The sequence below is a fragment of the Telopea speciosissima genome, chromosome 9, assembly GCF_018873765.1.
Source record: "Telopea speciosissima isolate NSW1024214 ecotype Mountain lineage chromosome 9, Tspe_v1, whole genome shotgun sequence".
NCBI classification, from domain to species: domain Eukaryota; kingdom Viridiplantae; phylum Streptophyta; class Magnoliopsida; order Proteales; family Proteaceae; genus Telopea; species Telopea speciosissima.
In genome coordinates this window covers 28,220,520-28,241,805 of record NC_057924.1, presented here as the reverse complement: position 1 = coordinate 28,241,805, position 21,286 = coordinate 28,220,520, and the positions used below count along the sequence as shown (strand labels likewise).

At 39.2% G+C, this 21,286-nt stretch overlaps 2 protein-coding genes across 3 annotated transcripts; one reads left to right on the top strand and one right to left on the bottom strand.

The window, feature by feature from the left end:
* Nucleotides 1-939: 939 nt before the first annotated feature.
* On the bottom strand, nucleotides 940-1,377 carry LOC122638804 (uncharacterized mitochondrial protein AtMg00820-like). The gene has a single exon (XM_043831652.1). It carries the CDS (start codon nucleotides 1,375-1,377, stop codon nucleotides 940-942), a length of 438 nt encoding a protein of 145 aa, XP_043687587.1.
* A 7,295-nt stretch (nucleotides 1,378-8,672) lies between these two features.
* LOC122639927 (protein MEI2-like 2) lies at nucleotides 8,673-20,084 on the top strand. 2 transcript variants are annotated; one of them, XM_043832974.1, is made up of 13 exons: nucleotides 8,673-8,728; nucleotides 8,909-8,950; nucleotides 9,053-9,196; nucleotides 9,276-9,745; nucleotides 14,695-14,853; nucleotides 14,938-15,054; nucleotides 15,178-15,329; nucleotides 17,180-17,271; nucleotides 17,401-18,352; nucleotides 18,444-18,528; nucleotides 18,617-18,685; nucleotides 18,971-19,147; nucleotides 19,367-20,084. In XM_043832974.1, the coding sequence occupies exons 2-13, from the start codon at nucleotides 8,920-8,922 to the stop codon at nucleotides 19,493-19,495; spliced, it is 2,577 nt and encodes an 858-aa protein (XP_043688909.1). In that variant the 5' UTR covers nucleotides 8,673-8,728; nucleotides 8,909-8,919; the 3' UTR covers nucleotides 19,496-20,084. The 2 variants fall into 2 exon arrangements, with proteins under 2 accessions (XP_043688909.1, XP_043688910.1); XM_043832975.1 differs by lacking the exon at nucleotides 8,673-8,728 and having other exon boundaries at nucleotides 9,288-9,745.
* Nucleotides 20,085-21,286: the final 1,202 nt, after the last annotated feature.

The following is a 21,286-nucleotide window of genomic DNA, read 5'->3' as shown; positions in this document are numbered from 1 at the left end:
AAATAAGTCCCTGTTGTAATTTCTTATGAACAACATGACAATCTATCTCGATGTGCTTCGTTCGCTCATCATAAACTGGGTTAGCAGCAATGTGAAGCGCTGCTTGGTTATCACAATATAGAGTAATACCCTTCAAGGGTGGCAAGCCAATATCCCGTAAGAGGTACGAGAGCCAAGTAACTTCACAGGTAGCAATTGCCATAGCACAGTACTCGGCTTCAGCAGAAGAGCGTGACACAGTGGTTTATTTTTTTTCCAAGAAACCATGCTAGAGCTAAGAAGAATGCAATAGCCTGTGGTGGATCGTCTAGTCATTGGACAGCTAGCCCAATCTGAGTTACAAAATGTCGTTAAGCAAAGATCAGAATTTGCAGGGAGAAATATGCTTTGTCTAGGAGTGCCTTTCAATATCATAGTAAACGATGTTCAGCATCTAGGTGAGGTTGGCGGGGTTGGTGCATGAATTGGTTCAAAATGTTGACCGTATGTACAATATCAGGCTGTGTAACAGTTAGATAAATTAAGCGACCAATTAACCGCCGATAGGAGCCGGATCAGAATACTGCCTGTGGAATCAGAAAGCTTTAGGTTCTATTCCATTGGGAAATCCGTCGGTCGAGTGCCAGTGAGTCCACTATCATTGAGTATATCAAGAATGTATTTCCGTTGGCAAAGGTAAAGACCCTTTTGGGAACAGACGACCTCTATACCAAGAAAATACTTCAGGGGTCCAATATCTTTGGTTTGAAACTGAGAATAAATGCGAGTCTTGATGTCCTATAGTAAAGTGTCATCAGAACCAATAATGATGATATCATCGACATATACAAGAAAGAAGAGGGAAGCTGATTGTTGACGAAGAACAAAAAGAGAATGATCAACCTATGATTAGATAAGACCAAAACTTAGTAAAGCAATGGATAATTTGGAGAACCAATTTCAGGATGCCTGTTTGAGCCCATATAGAGACTGTTGGAGTTTGCAAACGACGGTCTCCCCCTTACGACGATACTCGGGAGGGGGCAACATATATACATCTTTTGCGACTGCCACAGTAAGAAGCACAAGGATGGTGACAAGTTTAGCCACAGGGGCAAATGTGTCATGGTAATCGACCCCTTCAATTTGTGTGTAGCCCTTAGCAACAAGACGAGCTTTAAATCTTTCCACAGAACCATCCACTCGCCGTTTAATTTTGAAAACCCATTTAGACCCAATAATCTTTTTGCTAGGAGGTAACGGAACCAAAGTCCAAGTCTTGTTGTTTGTGAGAGCAATAATCTCATTTTGCATTGCATCATGCCATTCGGAATGTTTCATAGCCTTGGCGAAACTGGTAGGCTTAGTGGTAGTGGTTAAAGTAGTGAGAAAGGACATATGATTGGAAGAAAAATGATGATAACTTAAAAAATGAGCAAGCGGGTGAGACTTACCTTGACCAACAGTTGAAGACGTATTTGCTTGAGCAATAGACAATTGGTAATCTTTTAGATAACTTGGAGGTTTAGTGGTGCTTCGGGCACGTGGAGGGAGGAATAGATGGAGAAGGTTGGGTTGGAGCAGCAGTATCAAGGTGAGATTGCGGCAGTGATGGAGATGGGATTGGAGCGGCAGTATCAAGATGAGATGGTGGCAGTGATGGAGTTGGGGCAGGGGCGGAAATTGGAGGAATTTCATCATGGTCCGTCGGTGGTATAGGAAAAACATAGGAGGGTGTTGTGGAGGGGTTGGGGTATAGGACAAAAGGGAAACACAGTTTCATGAAAAATGACATTGCAAGATACATAGGTAACCTTATTAGAAAGGTCATAAATTTTGTAACCCTTTTGTCCATGGGGAAAACCAATGAAAATTCCAAGAGCCTGTTGATCAAACTTGTGTTTGATAGTGGTGTTGCGGCCAAAACAAAGCATCTAAAGGCTTTGAGATGGAAAATGGTTGTTTTTTTTTAAAATAAAAAGTTCATGAGGGGTTCTCCCTTTGAGGACAGGGTAGGTAAATAGTTAATTATGTAACAGGCTGTAAGAACACAATCAGCCCAAAAAGGTAAGGGAAGATTGGCTTGAAAACAAAGAGCCCTAGCAACATTAAGAAGATGGCAATGTTTTCGCTCCACAACACCCTTTTGTTGTGGGGTGTAAACACAGCTTGATTCTTGAAGAACGCCCAATGTTTGAAAAAAAATTAAGGTGTCCGTGCTAAAAAATCACGAGCATTGTCAGATCGTATCTGATGAATAGTCATATGAAATTGGGTTTTGATTAAAGTGAAAAAATTCCGAATGATGGAATTAGCTTCGGTTTTGTGGCTCATTAAGTAAACCCATGTAGAGCGCAAGTAGTCATCAACTATACTTAAAAAATAACGAGCACCAGAGAGGGAGGGTGTATGATAGGGCCCCCAAATGCCAACATGAATTAAATCAAAACAACATCGTGTAGAAATCATACTAGAAGAAAATGGTAACCTGGTTTGTTTTGCAAGAGGACAAACATTGCAAACATTGTTATTTGAAAAGGAATTAGTAGCATCTAGGTGATGTAATTTGGGAAGAAGGGTAGGAGAACAGTGATCGAGACGCCAATGCCAAAGTTTGAACTGGGAATGAGATGAGGTTGCAGAGACCATAGGAGAAGAGCACTCCAAGTAGTAGAGACCACCGTGTTGTTTACCCGTCGCAAAAATCGTCTTCGTCACTTGGTCCTGAAAAAGACAAGAATCATGAAGGAAAACGATTAGAGAATTGGTTTGGGCTATAAATTTACTTACAGATAATAAGTTAAATTTAAAGGATGGAACAAGAAGTATGTCTGTAAGGTGTAGGTGAGAAAACAAGGGTACAGTACCAACATGGGTTACTAGTGTAGTTGACCCATCAGGTAACCGAATAGAGGAAGGGGAAGTTGATTGTTTAAAAGTAGAAAATAAGGTGGAATTCAAAACCATGTGATTTGTGGCGCCGATATCAATAATCCAAAAACAAGAAGGAGGTAGTGTAAGTAGCGCTGTACCTGCGACATTGGCCAATGGGTGGGGATTACCAGTAGGAAGAAGCAAAAGAAGCTATTGGAGTTGCTCGGCAGAAATAGTGGGAAGAGCAGCAATAGGTGGGGCAAATTTGCCGGACTGTGTCACATTCGCAGCAGGGTAACAGGCAGAAGCAATGCCATTAGAGGGACCAGGATTGTTGCGAGACTTGTGCTTAGTGTTGTCACTGTGACGAGGAGTCCAATTGGGTCGGTAACTATGTTGCTTGAAGCATCTAGAGTCAGAATGCACATCCATATTACAGAAGTTGCAATGATATCGTGGGCGAGTATTGCCTTTAGAATCGTTTCGGGAAGACAAGTACTGAGCAGCTAATGTGACTTGATCAAGGGGAACAGAGAGCCTTGTAAGGATCGTTTGATCCATAAGAAGGATCTGACTATGAACAGCAGAGAAGGAGTCATTGAGACCCTGTAAAAAATCGATGAGAGCATCAGTTTCGACATAAGCATTCAACATCGTCATGGCGCTACAGGTGCATGCGGGAAGGGTCCGATATGAAGATAATTCATCACGATAAGTTTTCAAGGCAGTATAGAAGGCAGAGACTGAGTTAGTTCCTTGAGAATGATTTGATATGGAACGTCGTATTTCAAATATACGGGGGGCATTTTGTTAAGAAAACCTTTCGCTCAGATCAACCCAAACATTGCGAGCATTCGTGGTCCAGAGAATGTTGTTAGCGATAGAGGGGATGGTAGAGTGAATCAACCATGAAGTAACCATGGAATTGCAGCGACCCCAGGCGAGATAATCTTCGGAATCAGCAGCGGGCTGTGTGAGAGTGTCGTCAATAGAACCGAGCTTGTTCTTTGCCTGGAGAGCCATGGTGATGGAATGGCTCCAGGTTGGAAAGTCATCACCATTGAGAAGTTGGGTGACACGAGGGGTGCCAGGGTGATCGGAATTGTGAAGGAAGTAAGGGGTGGTGGGGCAGAGATGACCGGTGTTTTGGCCATTAGAGAGGAAAAATGGAGGAAGATGAGGATCGAATGTTAGGCTGATACCATGTTAAGATGGTAATTGAATGTAATTCGGATGGATTATTTCACTAATGGTAAATGTAATATATACAAATACAATGGAGTAATTAACTCCTTGATAGAGGGAAAACTACCAAAACTGTGATCAAAAGATCCTAATCTGATCCTAACTAATCTCTAGAAGATATCTACAAATATATACAAGAGAGGATGGATGAGTCGATGCCAACTCATCCGATGAGGATATCTAATACAATTCTCCCACCCACCTAAGTGAAGGAAAATCCCTTGACAAAGAGTAGCATTATTATGAGGGGAGAGATACTAATGACCATAGATTGGTATACTTTTCCTTTATCCATGATGGAGAATACCTTAAAAAAAAAAAAGGTGTACCCAATGCATGAGGCTCCCAGCGCTGTGGGGTTTAAAAAGGCTCATAATGTATGTAGCCTTACCCCTACTTTCACAAAGTATCTGTTTTCAGATTTGAATCCATGACTATTTTATCACAATGGAGCAACTTTACCATTGCACCCATGATGGAGGAAAACTTTGTTCTTCAATAAAATTAAAACAAATTTTCACTTGAAACGATGGAATTGATTTTTTCTTCATTGATAAGGGTATCAAGACCATTGCATTAGAGGCTTTCCTACATGGCCTTCATGGCAGAAAAAGTCTACATGTCTGAGAAAGGCTGAAAGCATCTTTCCAAGCTAGTAGCCCAGTAGTCTTCCACATCAGCATCCGTTTCTAAGCCCATTACAGAGATTTTAACCTATCAGCTAATCAAAGTGTCAGAAGATAACCAACAAGGAGTTAAAACCATTGCCATCCCAAAAGATCTTAGATGGACTCCTTGCACTGACCAAATTATCAAGGTTTTATTGTAGATAAGAAAACAATGGGACATAAGTAGGAAACCTTTGTTCACAATGAAAAGAAAATTGATTATTTTGCTGGTTTACTCATAAATAAACAATTTCAACATCATGGGTTGCATCTGAAAGCTTACACTAATATGGGCCCTTATGTTTTGGCTTGATCTAGAGAGCAAACCAAAGAGATAGACATTGAAGAAAGTCAATATTAGTAATTCGATGGAAGCCACTAAATATAGACTTCACAGTTCACACTAAGAAAAGCCTAACAAATGTAATTTGTGAATCCATGCTATTCATAGGGAATCGTTATCCTCTCCTGTTACAGCACGGTGCTGTAATGCATCATGCGGCACTGCAGAGGCCATGTGACATAATGGACCCCACATGGTGTACATGGCCTCTGCAGCCGCCGCATGATGCGTTACAACACCATGCTGTAACAGGAGAGGATAAAAATTCATTCATAGGCAGAATTGTGTGCTAGAAAATGGGATCCGGCTCCTCTCTAGGGAGTGCCCAGTGAGACATTCAATGGATGGGTATGCACTGGGATGTTCGCCTTCCTAGCATGAACCCAATCAACCCAGTCGTTGAATGTTCACTAGGCACTTTCTAGACGATGGGAGTCGCTAGAGAAATGGGTTTCACTTCTTATTTTTAAATTATATGTACCCATTTACAGTCTAGATTCCTCTTTGATTAAACCCACTAAACTATAAACAAGCCACTATTTATTGTCTAGGATTATAATAATGAAGCTATAAATTGCTTACTTGCTGTAACCAATGGTTGGAGGGGCTGTTTGATTATAGTTTTTTTTTGGTCTCAAAGAGAGTGCAAATTCATTCTCTACATTCATCAGTAGTGACTGTAGTGAGCAAAGTTAATTTTTCTTCTTCCATAAAAAAATAGGGTAAAATACATCTACCCCTAAAATGCACCCAATATTGTTCATGCCCTTATAAGGTTCTGACAAATCCACATGCATCCCTTCAAAATTTTACGTACCACCTCTATTTTACTCCCCTAAAACCATTTAAGTCCACACTGCTAATTTTAGGCGCTAAATGTTACAAATTTTTTTTTATTGATCAAACTACCCTGTAATTTGAAAAGACCTTTTTGCCCAACCCTCATCTTTCCCAATTGATTTAACCAGCAACTCATCTTCCCCAAACCTGCAAATCCACTCCTTTTTATTGAACTAGATGAGGTTAATTGCCTGAATTGCCCGCATCTTCCCCAAATAATTTAGAGTTTGAAACCCTTCAATCCTCTCTTCAAACGCTCTCCATCCACCTCTGTTGACCCTCATCCTTCAATCTCACAACCCAAATGAATGGGTATCCAGAAGCCTCTATAATATTAGCAGATACCTAACGAAATCTCTCCAACACCCAAGTAATACACCTCAAAATTTGGAAACTTCAGAAAACCATATATTTAAATCAACAGAACACTCCATTGCAATCCGATTTAAAGTTATCTCTGTATATCCAAAAATTGCCTTTATTGAAAATTGGAGATATTTATAAACACATTGACAAGAGGAGGTAGAATTGAGTTGCTAAACAGGTCCTCTATAGTATCTTATTTCAATTCCAAAACCCTAATACAAGACGAAGCAATCATAAAGGTAAAATAGAATCGAACGAAAAAATAAAAACCCTGGCGTGATCCGAATGGCTACCTGTTACACAAGGCGTCTCATGAAGTCGGTGACTCCATGGTTCACTTCTGCTTCTAATGAACCTTACCTTCTCCTCTTTCCTTTCTTTAATCAAATCTCCTACGGTCCAATTGGTTTGACAATAACAGGACAGAGGTAAGCCATGTTTGATTGCAGAAAGCCATGTTTGATTGCGGTTTTACCTTTCGAAATTGAAGAATAACTAATGGCCAATGGGGTATTTAGGTATATGAGTTTTGAGAGAAGTTTTAGAAATGGAAGATGGATTTCGGGGAAAATAAGGGCATTTTGATAATTATACCTTAACATGGGTATAACTATACGTTACATTTTTCAATTTCAGATCCATTAGTATTTAATGCCTAAATTAACGGTGTGAACCTAGATGGTTTTATGGGGATAAAGTAAGGGTGATAGTGTGAACTTAAATGGCTTTAGGGGATAAAGTAAAAATGATACGTGGACTTTTGAAGGGAGTTGGCCGGTGGATTTTTCAAAACCTTAGGGAGGCATTAAGAACATTGGATGCAATTTAAGGGGAAAATGTATTTTACCCTAAAAAAAGTTACTTTCTCTTGCCACTGAGCTGTAGGACGAAAAGGGTTGTTTGGCTGCCAGTAATTTTGGAGCGTAGAAATCGATGGGAAACATCATAATGCTCATAATATTCTGTCAAAAACAGCACAACAAAGCCGAAGAAATTTATTACAGCAAAGCCTGCAAGGGCGCAAACCAGTGAACCACCAACCACCAGTGGTAGTATAGTAATTTAAAAGAATATAGAGGTTGAAAATCCAGGTTTGAAATTATCCAATAAGAAGTTTCCTTTTGTAAACCTCATTATCCCAAAATTGGAAGAGCTTAGAGCAGAAGGGAAGGTTGTGTCAACGGACGCCAAACATGATTCAAATACAGCAGAATCCCTCCTGCAGAAGGAGGGGGGAAAAGAGAGTGGCGTCTGTTCAATAAGTTTTCTGCTCCTTCACTCTTCTGTAATTTTTTTTTCCCTCTCGTCTGGTTAGCTCTCTCTATCTCTGTATTTCCGGCGAGAGAGAAGGAAGTAGATGAGTAGACGAAACAAACATCTTTCTGTTTTACGTTATATAGTTTCAGGACAAGATTTTCGTTGTGAATCTGTCAAAAGATCCAACTGTAATGGAGTTGCTCGAACTGTTTCTCCTATGAATTCAGGGTTGGTTGAAGTGTTTTTAGGGCTGTTTTCCTTTTCTTCTTTATGCTTCGGACCTCCTGTGACCACCTTGTGCTAGGGTTCGTCCACGTGTGATTCGTTTCGGTAAGTGGTCTTTTCTTGTTTTCAACTTTTCTTTATTCGAGATTGATCGATCATTCAATGGCATATTTCTGTTTTTAGTTGGGGGTGGAGGTGGGGTTTGTGATCGGCTGAATATGGCTTGTGAAAGAGTAATCCTTTTTCCTCTTTCTGTTGAAGGTGTGTTAAAGTTTAGAGTTTTGCTTGTTTTTTGGTTTTATTTTGGTTGCTGAAGCTCAATTATTGCCGAAATATTTGTTGGGTTCTTAATGGTAAGCGGATATTGGGGTATTTGGAGTTACTTTGATGATTTCAACTTTCGGCTATAACTTCACTGATGAGAGTAGCTGTTTTGGTTTCGTATTTTGTCTATTGTTGCTATAAACTATTCCATGTGATTCTGTTTTAATATATGTTTGGTACTGCTTGGGTTCGTCTTTCCCTGTTTTTAAGGGGGACGGTTTTTTGAAAACTAGTTTATTTGTTGTAGTACATTATGGCATGTATTGGTACGGGAATGGATGTAAGCCCATCCAGTAATTCTTCTTTTTGACATTCGGTCCAAATTCCTGCGGCAAAACCATTTAATGCTTCCACTTTTTCAAGGATTTTGAATTTTGTTCTCCATGGGAGGTTTATCTGAAGCTTGTAACCTTCTACCATAGGATTCTCTTAAGCTCAGCTCTTGAGTTCTTACTGAGATACCTATTTGGCATGGTTTCCTGTTGACTAAATTGATTGACTTTACTTAATGTGGTTTCACAATATAACATCAGCATTTGGATTTTATATTGATATGATTATTTTTAGTGCTGTCGGGCTAATTTCTGTTCAAAAGCATCTGAGGCTGGTAAATGCCTGCCATTTTCACAATCAGATTAGCACTGCTGGTTTTTTTTTAGACTGAAGAACTATTTGCATCTGTGTATTACTCATTAATTTGCTTCGTGTTTTTTGTATCCTAGGAAAGAATCTCAAGATTTGGTGGTCTTCTGTGTCTTTCGTTTTTGTTTTTTTAAACTTTTGGCAGAAGGTGGGCAAATGGAGCAGCCTGCTGATACTTCAGTCTCAGGTAGCTGCAGGGGTTCTCCATATCTTCCTGTTAGATAGCCAATGATGAATGGCTCTATTTATTCTGTGCCATATGTTTCTCGAATAACTCTTCTTGTTGCAGGTCCTTCCAAAATTTCATCAGTTAATTTTCCCCGAAGAGTTGGAAGCAGTGCATGGGGGATTCCATCTAGATCTGATGCATATCATGCATCAAGTGATGCCAGCCTTTTCTCAAGCTCCTTACCTGTTCTTCGACATGAAAAGTGTATGCCCCGGCTCTTCTTTGTAGATTCTATATAGATTTATGCACTGACAGAAAGTTTTCATTTTTTTTTTAATTGCAGTGAATTTTGCAGACTTGGAGCACAGTGGTCAATCTGTAGATGATGGATCGGCTCCCTTAAATAAATTACATCAAGATGTTGAAGGTAAGGATTCTCTGGAAGATGATGGACCAAATGCAATTGGTAGCCTTCTTCCTGATGATGAGGATGACCTTTTAGCTGGTATCATGGATGATTTTGACCTACGTGGCCTGCCTAGTCAACTAGAGGAATTGGATGAGTATGATCTTTTTGGCAGTGGAGGGGGTATGGAAATGGACTTTGATCCTCAGGAGAGCATCAATGCGAGCATGTCAAAGATAACCATATCTGATGGTGGTTCTGCCAATGGGAACAGTCAGTATGGTATTCCAAATGGTGTTGGAGCAGTTGCTGGGGAGCATCCCTATGGAGAGCATCCTTCTAGAACATTATTTGTGCGGAACATCAATAGTAATGTCGAGGATTCGGAACTGAGAGCTCTCTTTGAGGTCAGTGCAATCTCATCTCAGCTTGCTTTTGGTAATTTCTGATTTATACCCTACTTAGTATTGGTTGATTATTTAGTTTTATGTTGTCTCTACTTGAATAAGTTACCAATTTCTGTTTGGAATTTTCTTTTGTTAACTTTAAAGGAGAGGTCATGATTTCAGTATGGTTCAGCTAAAATGCAAATTATTTTAATAAAAGAACCTTTGTTTAACTTATGGATAGGAGATCCCATCAGCAAATATCACAGCCAGCTTGAAAATGGAATGAATGCTGCTGAGAGTTTTTTGTTGCTAGTTACTTAAGCTCAGTCTTATTTACTGGGTCAAGAGAGATGGTCCCCGTGGCAGTTTCGGAGGATTGAATTTGTTGTGGAATATAGTAAGCATAGGTTTCACTTATGGGCACATATATTTTCAGCGAATGAAGCACTGAGGTTTATAATAATATCATCCATTGAATCGAAAAGTGAAAACTTCTAAAGCAGAATCCATGTCTGTACTGTAGTCTTGGACAGTGCTCCCAACCAAGATATACTATCCATAGGTCTTATGATTCACTGATTAAACTTTAGGTGAGAGTCACCATACAAAAGTTTCAATGTTTTTTGATCTACTTCACATCCTAGTGAATATCGTGTAGCCTTTGATAGAGGATTGTACAATAATGCCTGAATGGGTAATGTAGAGCTGGATCACGAAGGACCTAGCCCCAGGCAGGATCTTCTTGAACAAAGTTTAATGCTGATTTTAGAAATGGGTAAACGGACCAGATTCGGTGCGGATACATTGCTATCCGCATTCAAATTCGGAAATCCTATTTGATATCTGAATTCGGTTTGATATCCGTCGGAGATGTAAAACAAATTCCAAATTTGAATTCGACGATGTAGCGGATATTCGGTACATTCGGCCATCCGATTCGAAACAGCAGTCGTAGAGAGAAGAGTGATGAGGCCGCTGGATGTCTGCTGGCCATTCTCCAACTGCACCAGAGAGAGAGAGAGAGAGAGAGAGAGAGAGAGAGAGAGTCAAATTACCAATCAAAAAATATCTGGGTTGTTTCTTCTGGTCCTGTTTCAGAGATCCAAATTTATCTTCTTGGTTATTGATTCACACGGACCTAATCTATTCCCACTTCTTGGTTTTTCCTCAGGTTTGATGATTATTTTCCCCCATAGCTTTAGATCTGATGGTTATTTTCACTTACGGATTCAGTTCTGATAAATATCTAACCCACTTTTCACTTATGGATTCAGATCTGATAAATATCTAATCCACAACATATCTGCTTCAGAGATTCAGGAAGGATTCCCATCGCAAGCTTCTCCTTCTCCACCCAACAGCAGCACCTCCTCCAGATCAGAAACTTTTCAGGCTAGAAAGTTTCCGTACAAATGAACTAATCAATGGGATCAGATCTACTTGCCTGATCTTACGATCCGATCTGTTTGGCTCTTCTCACGAACAGACCTGCTCATAATGAACGAGTTTCTCTATTTCTCCATGTCTCCATTTCCCCATTTTTCTTGATGCTTCTGACTTCTCAGTACAGTCTTCAAATTGAAGGAAAGGAACAAGTCTCATAAGTCTTATCAAAATCTTAGTGGGCGACCTAACAGGCGAACACTCCAGAAGATGAGCATAAAATAATAAAATTATAAGAAATGATAAAAAACTAAGCCCAAATGCCCAAATGTCGAATGATGAAATGACAATGAGTCTATAAATACCCAGACTCCACTCTTAACTCGAGGTTGTATTATTTTAATTTTTAATCCCATAAATGCCTAATGTCGAAATACCCAAATACTAAACTTCCAGTGGATCCACCAAAAGTCTCCCAGGAAGTGAAAAATTTCTGAACATATTTGATATTATAAAATATAATTTATATATTTAATTAATTTTCTAATTTGGATAGATGGATACAGATATATATTTCGGGTAGTTTATTCCCATCAGATACCTAAATGAATCGAATAATAATCGGTCGGAAACTGGGATATCCGTATTCGTATCCTATTAGTTTTCAGACGGATTCGGATAGTTCTGAATAATGATTTTTCGAATATGAATTCTTCTGAACGAATACGAACATGGATTTAATACAGATTTTCGACTATCCGTTTATATCCCTAGCTGATTTGGCCTTCAAAAAACTGGGCAACAATTGATGAACTTGTAGCAGATCACACAATGAAATCGATTGAAATGGAAACAAAGAAGAAAATAGAAAATAGAGAAGGATAGGACTGGATCGAGTATCCCACTCTCTCCCGGGTCTCTCACCCACTCACAAGTATAGGCATCTCACCCTTCCCCACTGCATCTCACAGCATAGCATGGTTTACAAACCAAAACTCTCTTTTTTCCTTCAATTCATTGGCCACTGAAATCCTGCAGCTTTCCCTTATTTATAACCTTTAATCAATTACAGCAATTGAATCCTTCTTTGCGTGGAAAGGAATCCCCTTACAAGCTATGCATTATCCTAATTGGAAACTAATTACAAATCAAATCCAATCTATCTAGAGAACTGAAATAGAAAGAGTCCTAGGATTAAAAACTACGAATTACATAAACAAATCTAATTAAAAAGGAAACAATCTTAAAGTTACCGAGTACCCCATGCAAGGACTAGATACACAATTTAAAATCCTAAATTAAATGAAATCAACACATCGCTAAGCAGCTGGGCTTCACCAGAAAATCTCTCACGCAATATGGCTTCTTGACAGAATCTTTCTCTAATGCAGGCTGGCATGGCTCCCACAGAATCTTCTCAAAATTATCTTCAAATAAATCTGATTGACCTGGGATTAATCCTCCTTCAAATCAGGAAGATCAATAGTTATATTCACCCCCAAATAAAGCTGGTCGATGGCTATTCTTGGGCAGAATATAGACTGGGAAGTTGGAATTAAATAATACCATAATATGGGCCAGGTATGGATGCAGTGTGAAACTCAATCGATGTACCAATTCTGCATCAATGGGGAGCTGTCATATATCCCTACCAATTGTTCATTTAGACAGTATCTTCTTTTAGGGTGTATCACTGATCAGTGGTCACTACTATGCTTAAATTGATACCTGTTTAGGATATTATCATCTGTCAAACAATTGTATGATGTTTCCATCAAGGGAAACCTTGGGAAATTAGGTGGCTCCAACCCTCAACCTTCCTACCACCCCCGCAACAAAACTAAAGGAGGAAAAGAAAAAGAAAGGTATAAACATGTTCTAACATAGTGAGACACTTAAATTATTGTGTTGAATACAACTAGCTGTAATGCTGTCTGCCTGAGTAGGATAGTCAGGGTTATCTTTTGGTTGAAATTTGGTATGGGTGTTATGTCTTGGGGATCGATAGAAGACAATGAGATACAGTGGCCATGAATGTATCCTCAAATAAAATATAAGTTTGAAATGTTTCATCTCAAAATACCAGGGCTATATTTTAGCTTGGAAGACTCTATACAAGATACAAATATATCATCACACCTTACAAAGATTGTAGTTGAACATTTTATTTATGGCATGCTGTTTCCTTTGTATTAACATTAGGGCTTAGATGTCCACTCCTAGAAATAAGATAGTGTGATTCTTGGACCACGTAAATCACTGATTGTAGTTCTTATTGCTTTTCTTAATTACCATTATAATTAGCTGTCGTCTTGTTTTCTGATTTGTTGGTCCCTCAGTCAATGCCAACTGCATGTCTTTCTATGCTTATGCATGTATCTTGCTCTTCTCAATTTACATGGCTGATGGTAGGTAATATCAATACTTCGAAGACCCTATTTTTCGCTCATCTGAATATTGAAAAAGTTCTTTATGACTATCCTTAAGTTGCTAGAAGCTTTCCATTTTACGCATGCGTGCATTTTAAGCTAAAGGTATGGATTGGCTAGTTACATAGTAGTCAAGGCGACTAGACGACCCAAGGTGTTGGAGGGGTGATTAGGCGACAAGGCACCCGCCCAAGCGTTGCCTAGGCATGCAATATATGACTATGTATGATATAACAATGATAATTTTATATAATTATGCTAATATGCAAATAAAAGCTATATCAATTCAATATGACATAATTATGCTAGTAATGACCTGATATGAGAAAATCAGCATATAATAAACAAAGTATAGGATAAAATATAAACATAGTTGTCGAAAAATAGAACAATAAACATTAATCAATGTAAACTCATGAATTTTCAACAAGGTGTGCTGTTGCCTTGGACCCAAGAAGAGCAAGGTGGTGCCTAGGCGATGCCTTGACAACTATGGCTAGTTATCTATATACTCTAAAGTTTGTTGATTCCTAGCAAGCTTATATCAACGGTGGTCTTATACCTTAAAGGATATGCAAGAAGCATACATGCTACATTAGTAATGTCTAAAGTCATTGCCTTTTCTAGCTTTTTATCTCATTCATTGTCGTCATGATCATCTATACTTGGTCTTTAGCTTCTATAAGTTGATTGGGCAAGCATTATTGGATTTAACATAATGGTGCATGTTGTGAATTTAGTAGTAGAATATGTATAATACACCAATAATCTTGGTTACAACAAGCACATTATTGCAAGTCTAGCTGCTGGCTTCAAAAATAAGGAAATTTATGGTTAGAGGAAAATTCTTCTATTGTAGAAATCTTGAGGGTCCAGGTACCTCTACCCCATGAAGAGAGTTGTTATCTAGACAACTTCACTATCTCACTGACCATTTTTTCCCCATACTGCCTATTTGTGTGGCCAAGTTTTCAACAGCCTTTTGTTCAGTCGCTGCATGCATGTGTTTGGAGTTTTCTTTTGGATATCCAAATGAGTGGTTTAACTGATGTTGAATCTCTGCCATCTTTCCTGAAGAGCGCAACTTTGTTTCTAATGCATTTTCTTTGTGTTTTGGTACATGGTTTTGATATCATGACGTCGTTTTCTTTATAGCAATATGGTGCTATTAGGACCCTTTACACTGCATGCAAGCACAGGGGCTTTGTAATGATATCTTACTATGATATCCGAGCTGCTCGGACTGCCATGCGTGCCTTGCAAAATAAGCCATTGCGTCGGAGAAAGCTTGACATTCATTTTTCAATACCAAAGGTTTGAGATAAAACCATAGCCACTTTTGTATTAAATATTCACTTTGTTGACTCACCGTTTCATCTATTTCTTGTGCCATTCCAGGATAACCCATCAGATAAGGATATTAACCAAGGAACTCTTGTAGTCTTTAATTTGGATCCTTCTGTGTCAAATGATGATCTCCGTCAAATATTTGGGGCTTATGGGGAGGTTAAAGAGGTGTGTAGTTTGTTGTCTACTTTGTTAACGTTCATTTTTCCCTTCATGTTCTTATATAATGTTTGTTTTGAATGATTCTTTGTGACATTTCATGTTTGGATGTTTCCTATTACATGAATACAGATCAGGGAGACACCTCATAAGCGGCACCATAAGTTTATTGAATTTTATGATGTCAGAGCGGCAGAAGCAGCTCTTCGGTCATTAAATAGGAGTGACATAGCTGGGAAACGTATAAAGCTCGAGCCTAGTCGTCCTGGGGGAGCACGTCGGAAGTGCGTATATGGATTTAATTCGATTCCTTCTCTCTTTTTCCTTAGTTACCATTTTTTCAAATATACCAGCTTTAAGTTTTCTTATTTTCTTGGGTTTTCTGTTTGCTGCTTCTTTTCCCTGTATTGAGTTTTGTTTCCATCAACTCACTTTTATGCTAGTATTTGTTATGCAAATTTGTTTTGTCAACTTCCTTTGGACCAGATACGCATTGGAAAAAAGTTTAGAGCTTCAAAGGTAGCTGGAAAGCAGTGAATAAACTTTAGACCTAGGGCCTGATTTCTTGCAGAATTTGGTTTGAAACATCATGTTTATTTTAAAATAAATTAATAAAATAAATAAAATATAATTGAATTCAGTGGTTGAGGATTTGGAATAGCAAGTCACTCATGATTTCGCTGATCCGGTAGATTGGTCACCAAGAACTCTAATTGTGATTCAGTTTGGAAACAATTAAATATAAAACTATGGAAGTTAGAGAAATATTTTGAAACTTACATAGAAAATATATAATGCATATGCATCTGCATGGGACCTAGTTGTTCTTTAGTCCATTAGATGAGTAGTATGTGATTTGATCAAGGTACTGAGTCAAACCTGAGTTATTCAAGACTGAATGAGAAGCAGGATCTGAGCCAAGATTTGACTGAATCTGAAGATTGACCAGCCCCTAAGTACTAATGAAGTTTGGGGACAACAGGCTAATATTCTGATTTTTGACAAATTGGTCCATTTGAGTAAACTTTACTCCTGACATAGTTGTCCAAGGCAATGCCTGGGCGAGAAGGCTCTTTTTGTGGTTCAAAGCAACAATGGCTACCAGTCACTTTATGTGCAGTGTTCATTCGAAGAAAACCTAATATCTGGGAAGCCCACTTTTCCCTGACATCAACCATAAACTATTGTGCATTCTTGTGCATGCCAGATGTGCTACTGTGATGTGCTGAAACCCTAAATAATTTGTCTTCTCGAAGCTGAAAAGTAATTTGCTAATCCCTACACTGCACTTTGTGTCCTAGTTCCTGAACTTTACCCTGATGCTAATATGTCCTGAATTTTTGAAAGAGCAACCACTCAAGTTGAATTTGATGGTTTCCTCGGAACAGTGGGACCATGGTGTCACTGTCTGCTGCTTGAGATCTGATGATCTGTTTATCAGATTCCGGTTGCGAAAGAGTCCATATTTATCCCATGAAAGCTGTTTTGTTACTTCAACAATAAATATTATTGATGTTTTGTCAAGTAGAATGTGGCATCCCAAACTACTCTACTATACCCCTCCAAGAGTCACTATATTCTTGCCATCAAGGTAGACGAATAGGGGTTTTTGTCTCTTGCTAAAGGCGCAAAAATGTGAATGCATCTGTAGTTCTAATCAATACAACCCTGACTAGGCTGCCTAAACTAACAGATTAATGATGTGTCATCAGGTTTTGTTTACAGGTCAACTTGTTAATTGACTTGTCTATATCATCCACTTGTCTTGTGTATTGTATTAGACATTTTAACCTGTTGTTTGTCTATTGTCAATTGGATTTATTTGTTGAGAATATCTTCACCAAGTACCTTTTTGGGAATAGATTCCCTGTAAATTGTCTCTTTTTGCATGAATGCTGGTAAAGTATTACAATTACTCAGTTTGGACTCTCAGGGTTGCAGTTCATATCTTGTACCTTTGTTATTGTCTGATGTAGGTATCATTTTCCCCTAAATGTCATCTTGTCCAACCAAGTAGCTCCAATTTGTACTCCTTTGCATATCTCCCTTCCTATTATAGTCTATAACTAGTGTACTATTCTTGGTTTATCTTTTTAGTATTTAATGCGTATGCCTTTATGCCCTGTATGTGCAGCTTGATGCAGCAATTGAGTCAAGAGCTGGAACAAGATGAAACTAGGAGTTTCAGGCATCAAGTAGGTTCACCAATTGCCAATTCTCCTCCAGGTAGGCTCTTTCTGGATCCTTTGCCTTGATGTATTAATAACTGTATTTTGGTTTGAGTCCCTGTTCTTGTTCTTTTTATTGTTAATGGGAGTATACTGGAGGTTAATTTCCTTGCTTGGTTCATGACAGGTAACTGGGCCCAGCTGAGCAGCCCGGTTGACCATGGCCCTTTGCAAACTCTGAGTCAATCCCCAGGTGTGGGAAGCATTAGTCCTATAGCCAGCAACCATTTGCCTGGGTTAGCTTCAATTTTACCACCTCTGGGATCAAATTCTATAAAAATAGCACCTATTGGGAAGGATCAAGGGCGGGCCGGCCATGTTGACCAAGTATTCAACAGTGCTAGCTCTCCTCATGGAGCTGGCTATCAGCATTCTCATCCATTTCCAGAGTCAAAATTGAGCCCAAGTCCTGGGAATATATCTTCATGTGGTCCTTCAACCTCTAGTGCATCTGGTATTGGAACATTATCAGGGCCACAGTTTCTCTGGGGCAGTGCCACTCCTTATTCGGAACACACTAATTCTTCTGCCTGGCCAACACCGTCAATGGGACATCCCTATTCTTCTAACGGACAGGGACAGAGCCATCCATATTCAAGTCGACATGGTCCTTTTCTTGGTTCATCACACCATCACCATCATGTTGGGTCTGCCCCATCTGGTGTTCCTTTAGAGAGACATTTTGGATATTTCCCAGAATCGCCAGAAACATCCTTCATGAGTCCAGTTGCATTTGGAGGAATGGGCTTAAGCCGTAATGATGGGGGATTTATGATGGGCATGGGTGGTCGTGTGAATGCTGGAGTTGGTCTATCAGGAAACATATCCGAAAATGGTTCCCCCAGTTTCAGGATGATGTCCTCACGTAGGATGGGACCCATGTTCCTTGGTGGTGGTGGTCTATATCCTGGTCTAGGTGTCCCTGGTATTGATGGTTTGGCTGACCGGGGGCGGAATTGCCGGCTTGAAAGCAATGGAAACCAGATAGACAGCAAGAAGCAATACCAGCTTGACTTGGAGAAGATTATTAGTGGTGAAGATACTCGTACTGCTCTAATGATAAAAAATATCCCGAATAAGTAAGAATAATTTCTGCAGCTCATTGAGTTGATGATGATTAATTTTTTTAGGATCGGGTGTGAAGTTGATGGTATTTTGATTTTGTGCCAGGTACACCTCAAAGATGTTGTTGGCTGCCATTGATGAACATCACCGTGGTACCTATGATTTCCTCTACTTGCCTATTGATTTTAAGGTAATTCTGTCGGGAGTCAGGAAGGAATACTTTGAATTTTCCCTCAGGTTGAATTGTGACTAATGGTTATAACCATTTGTGGATGCAGAACAAATGCAATGTAGGCTATGCATTCATCAATATGGTGTCTCCTTCTCTCATTATCCCCTTTTATGAGGTTTCATTTGCATTCAGCCTTGAAACTATTATGTTTTTATTTCTTCTATAGTTTGGTTATGGATTTTTCAGTTAATGAAAGATAGGCGCTTAATATATACTTAGCACTCAACCACATTGCCCATTTTGAGGGAAAGATTGTTGTATCTAAGTTTTGTGTTGGCAAGCCACATTATTCTAACATCTCACCTGCCTCAAAATGATAAATAGGGCATCTTAAGGCTCTGGAAAGATTTATGCAGTAGAAACTTGGGTAGTCAACTAAGGTTATCTAATGATTATGCAGGCATTCAATGGAAAGAAATGGGAGAAGTTCAACAGTGAGAAAGTTGCTTCTTTAGCCTATGCTCGAATTCAAGGCAAGGCAGCGCTTGTTACCCACTTCCAGAATTCTAGCTTGATGAATGAGGATAAACGGTGCCGCCCAATTCTATTCCATTCTGAGGGCCCTGAGGGTGATCAGGTAAATGAATAGGCTTGATTATGCAGGAATTGTATGTCTGGCATATTTTTAGTTATAGTATTAGTGGAACCATCATCTTTGTCCTCTTTAAGTATCTTCTCTTTGATCTTTCCTTCTTTCTTCTTTCTTCTTTCTTTAACAGTCTCATCTGACTATCATTGGATCTTAGTATAAAGTCAAGCATTCACTGATGAGAACTTTGCATGTTCATTTTTGTAGATCATTCAGGAAACTTTTCCATCCAATACTATGAATATCTGTATCCGTCAGCCAGATGGATCATATATGGGAGATTCACCACAGAGCCCTACTGAGGGAATTTTGGGTGAGAAACCAAGTAAGAGTTAATACTGTTTTTTGGAAGCAGGTTGCTTTTAGCTCAAATGAGATGATGGCTGTGAGTTCTAACTCTTGCGAAGATAAATTGTGTATAAAATTGGGGAGAGGTAATTTAAAGAAAGTGTATATAGGCAGCATCCGCTTATGAATGCACCCAGAGCATGTCACAAGAAATCTTTGGATGAAGATGCGGAGGGAGCATTTTTTTTTAATGTGTAGAATGATTTGATATCTAAAGATGGGAAGACAATAAGGTGGTGCATGCAGGTGAAAAGTCGATTCTCTTCGCTACCAAATGCATTGCTCGCCAGTTTGTGCATGATTCTATCCTTACCTTTTGTTTGTATTTTTTTTTTCTCTTATAGGTCTTGTTGTTAGGGGTTGGGATTGGGTTAGGTATTTGCAAATATTCCTACATGTTTATATGGGTATGTGTATGGGAATTGAAATTTTAGGGTTGATCCAAGGGCCTGTTTACAAAATTGTATAGAGGTTGATAACAGACCCTACTTTTGTATTGTGCTGGGTGGTGTTCACTTGGAATTATGATATTTTTGTATTTAATGAAGACATGGGCCTGTACATATGTTTCATTTCAGTTGTTCCATTCTTTAACCATTGGGTTTTCTTCAAATGCCCTCTTCAAATTGCCCAAATGTACAAATGCCCCCTTGAACTTTCATTAATTCTAAATGCACCCCTACTTTCTAAACTGTGTACCACTCTAGTACTCCCCGTTAGTTTGTGACGTTATGTTCTAATGGCTGGCATTTTTTGAACATGATTAGATCATTTTGCTCTTGATAGGGTAGAATGACAAAATTGCCCGCCCTTGAAAAAAAAAAGAAAAAGAAAAACTTGCAATTCATCCTACCAAATCTCTGCAAATTTTTCCTTTTTTTCAAACGCTAAACATTTGGGGGAAACTAAAGATGAGATTTGGTCCTCCATTCCACCTCCGCCAATCGAGAGCTCTTCAAGTGGTGGCCGCAAATGAGGTATTGCTGAGTCAACGATGCCTTTTCCTTTGAAAAGGACACGTGAGAATGCAGATCTCGGCTGTCATGTAACTATCGATTGGATGCCCAAATGCCACATGTCAGACATCGTCCTTAAGAACCGGACGAACAACATGGTGTCAGAACCAGAGACGATAAAAATCCCAAATGTTTATTAACTCTGTTTTCTTTCTCCATTGTGCTTTATAGCCTCAGTTAATTTAGAAGAGTGAGGAAACAGAAAATGTCTTCTTCCAAAGGAATTGGTCCTGTTGTACAAGAATTTTTGCCGCACAATCCTTGTTACAAACAGAGTTCCTAGTCTAATTAGGGAAATTGAAAGAAATTGGGAATGAGAGAACGAAGACCAAGAGAAAAAGATCAAGAATATACCCTATTCCTTTTACTGAATGTTAATACCACCTGTCCTCTTACATGGGGCTTGCCTTGTGTTTATATAGATGGAGGGGAGGGGAGAACTTGCAGTAAGCCATTCTTTGTTAGCCATAGTCCTCCTTCGTAGCATGATTTTTTGATACTTCCGTTCTTGATATGGTCCCCTCTTTGTCTCCGAGATTCCTGGTCCACGTGGGAGTTTTCTCTAAAGGGGGTCTCTAACCGTCATAACTCAATAACTGTCATGTGCATGGGACTTCGTAGGCGTGCTCTCCAAGTTTTATCTCCTGGCGAGTCCACGTGTATGGTCATGATCTGAAGCGGAAATTATGGTGTAACATTTGCCCCCTACTCCCTTCACCTTGGTCGAGGTATCTCGGTTGAGGTGTAGGGTGTAATTCAATGA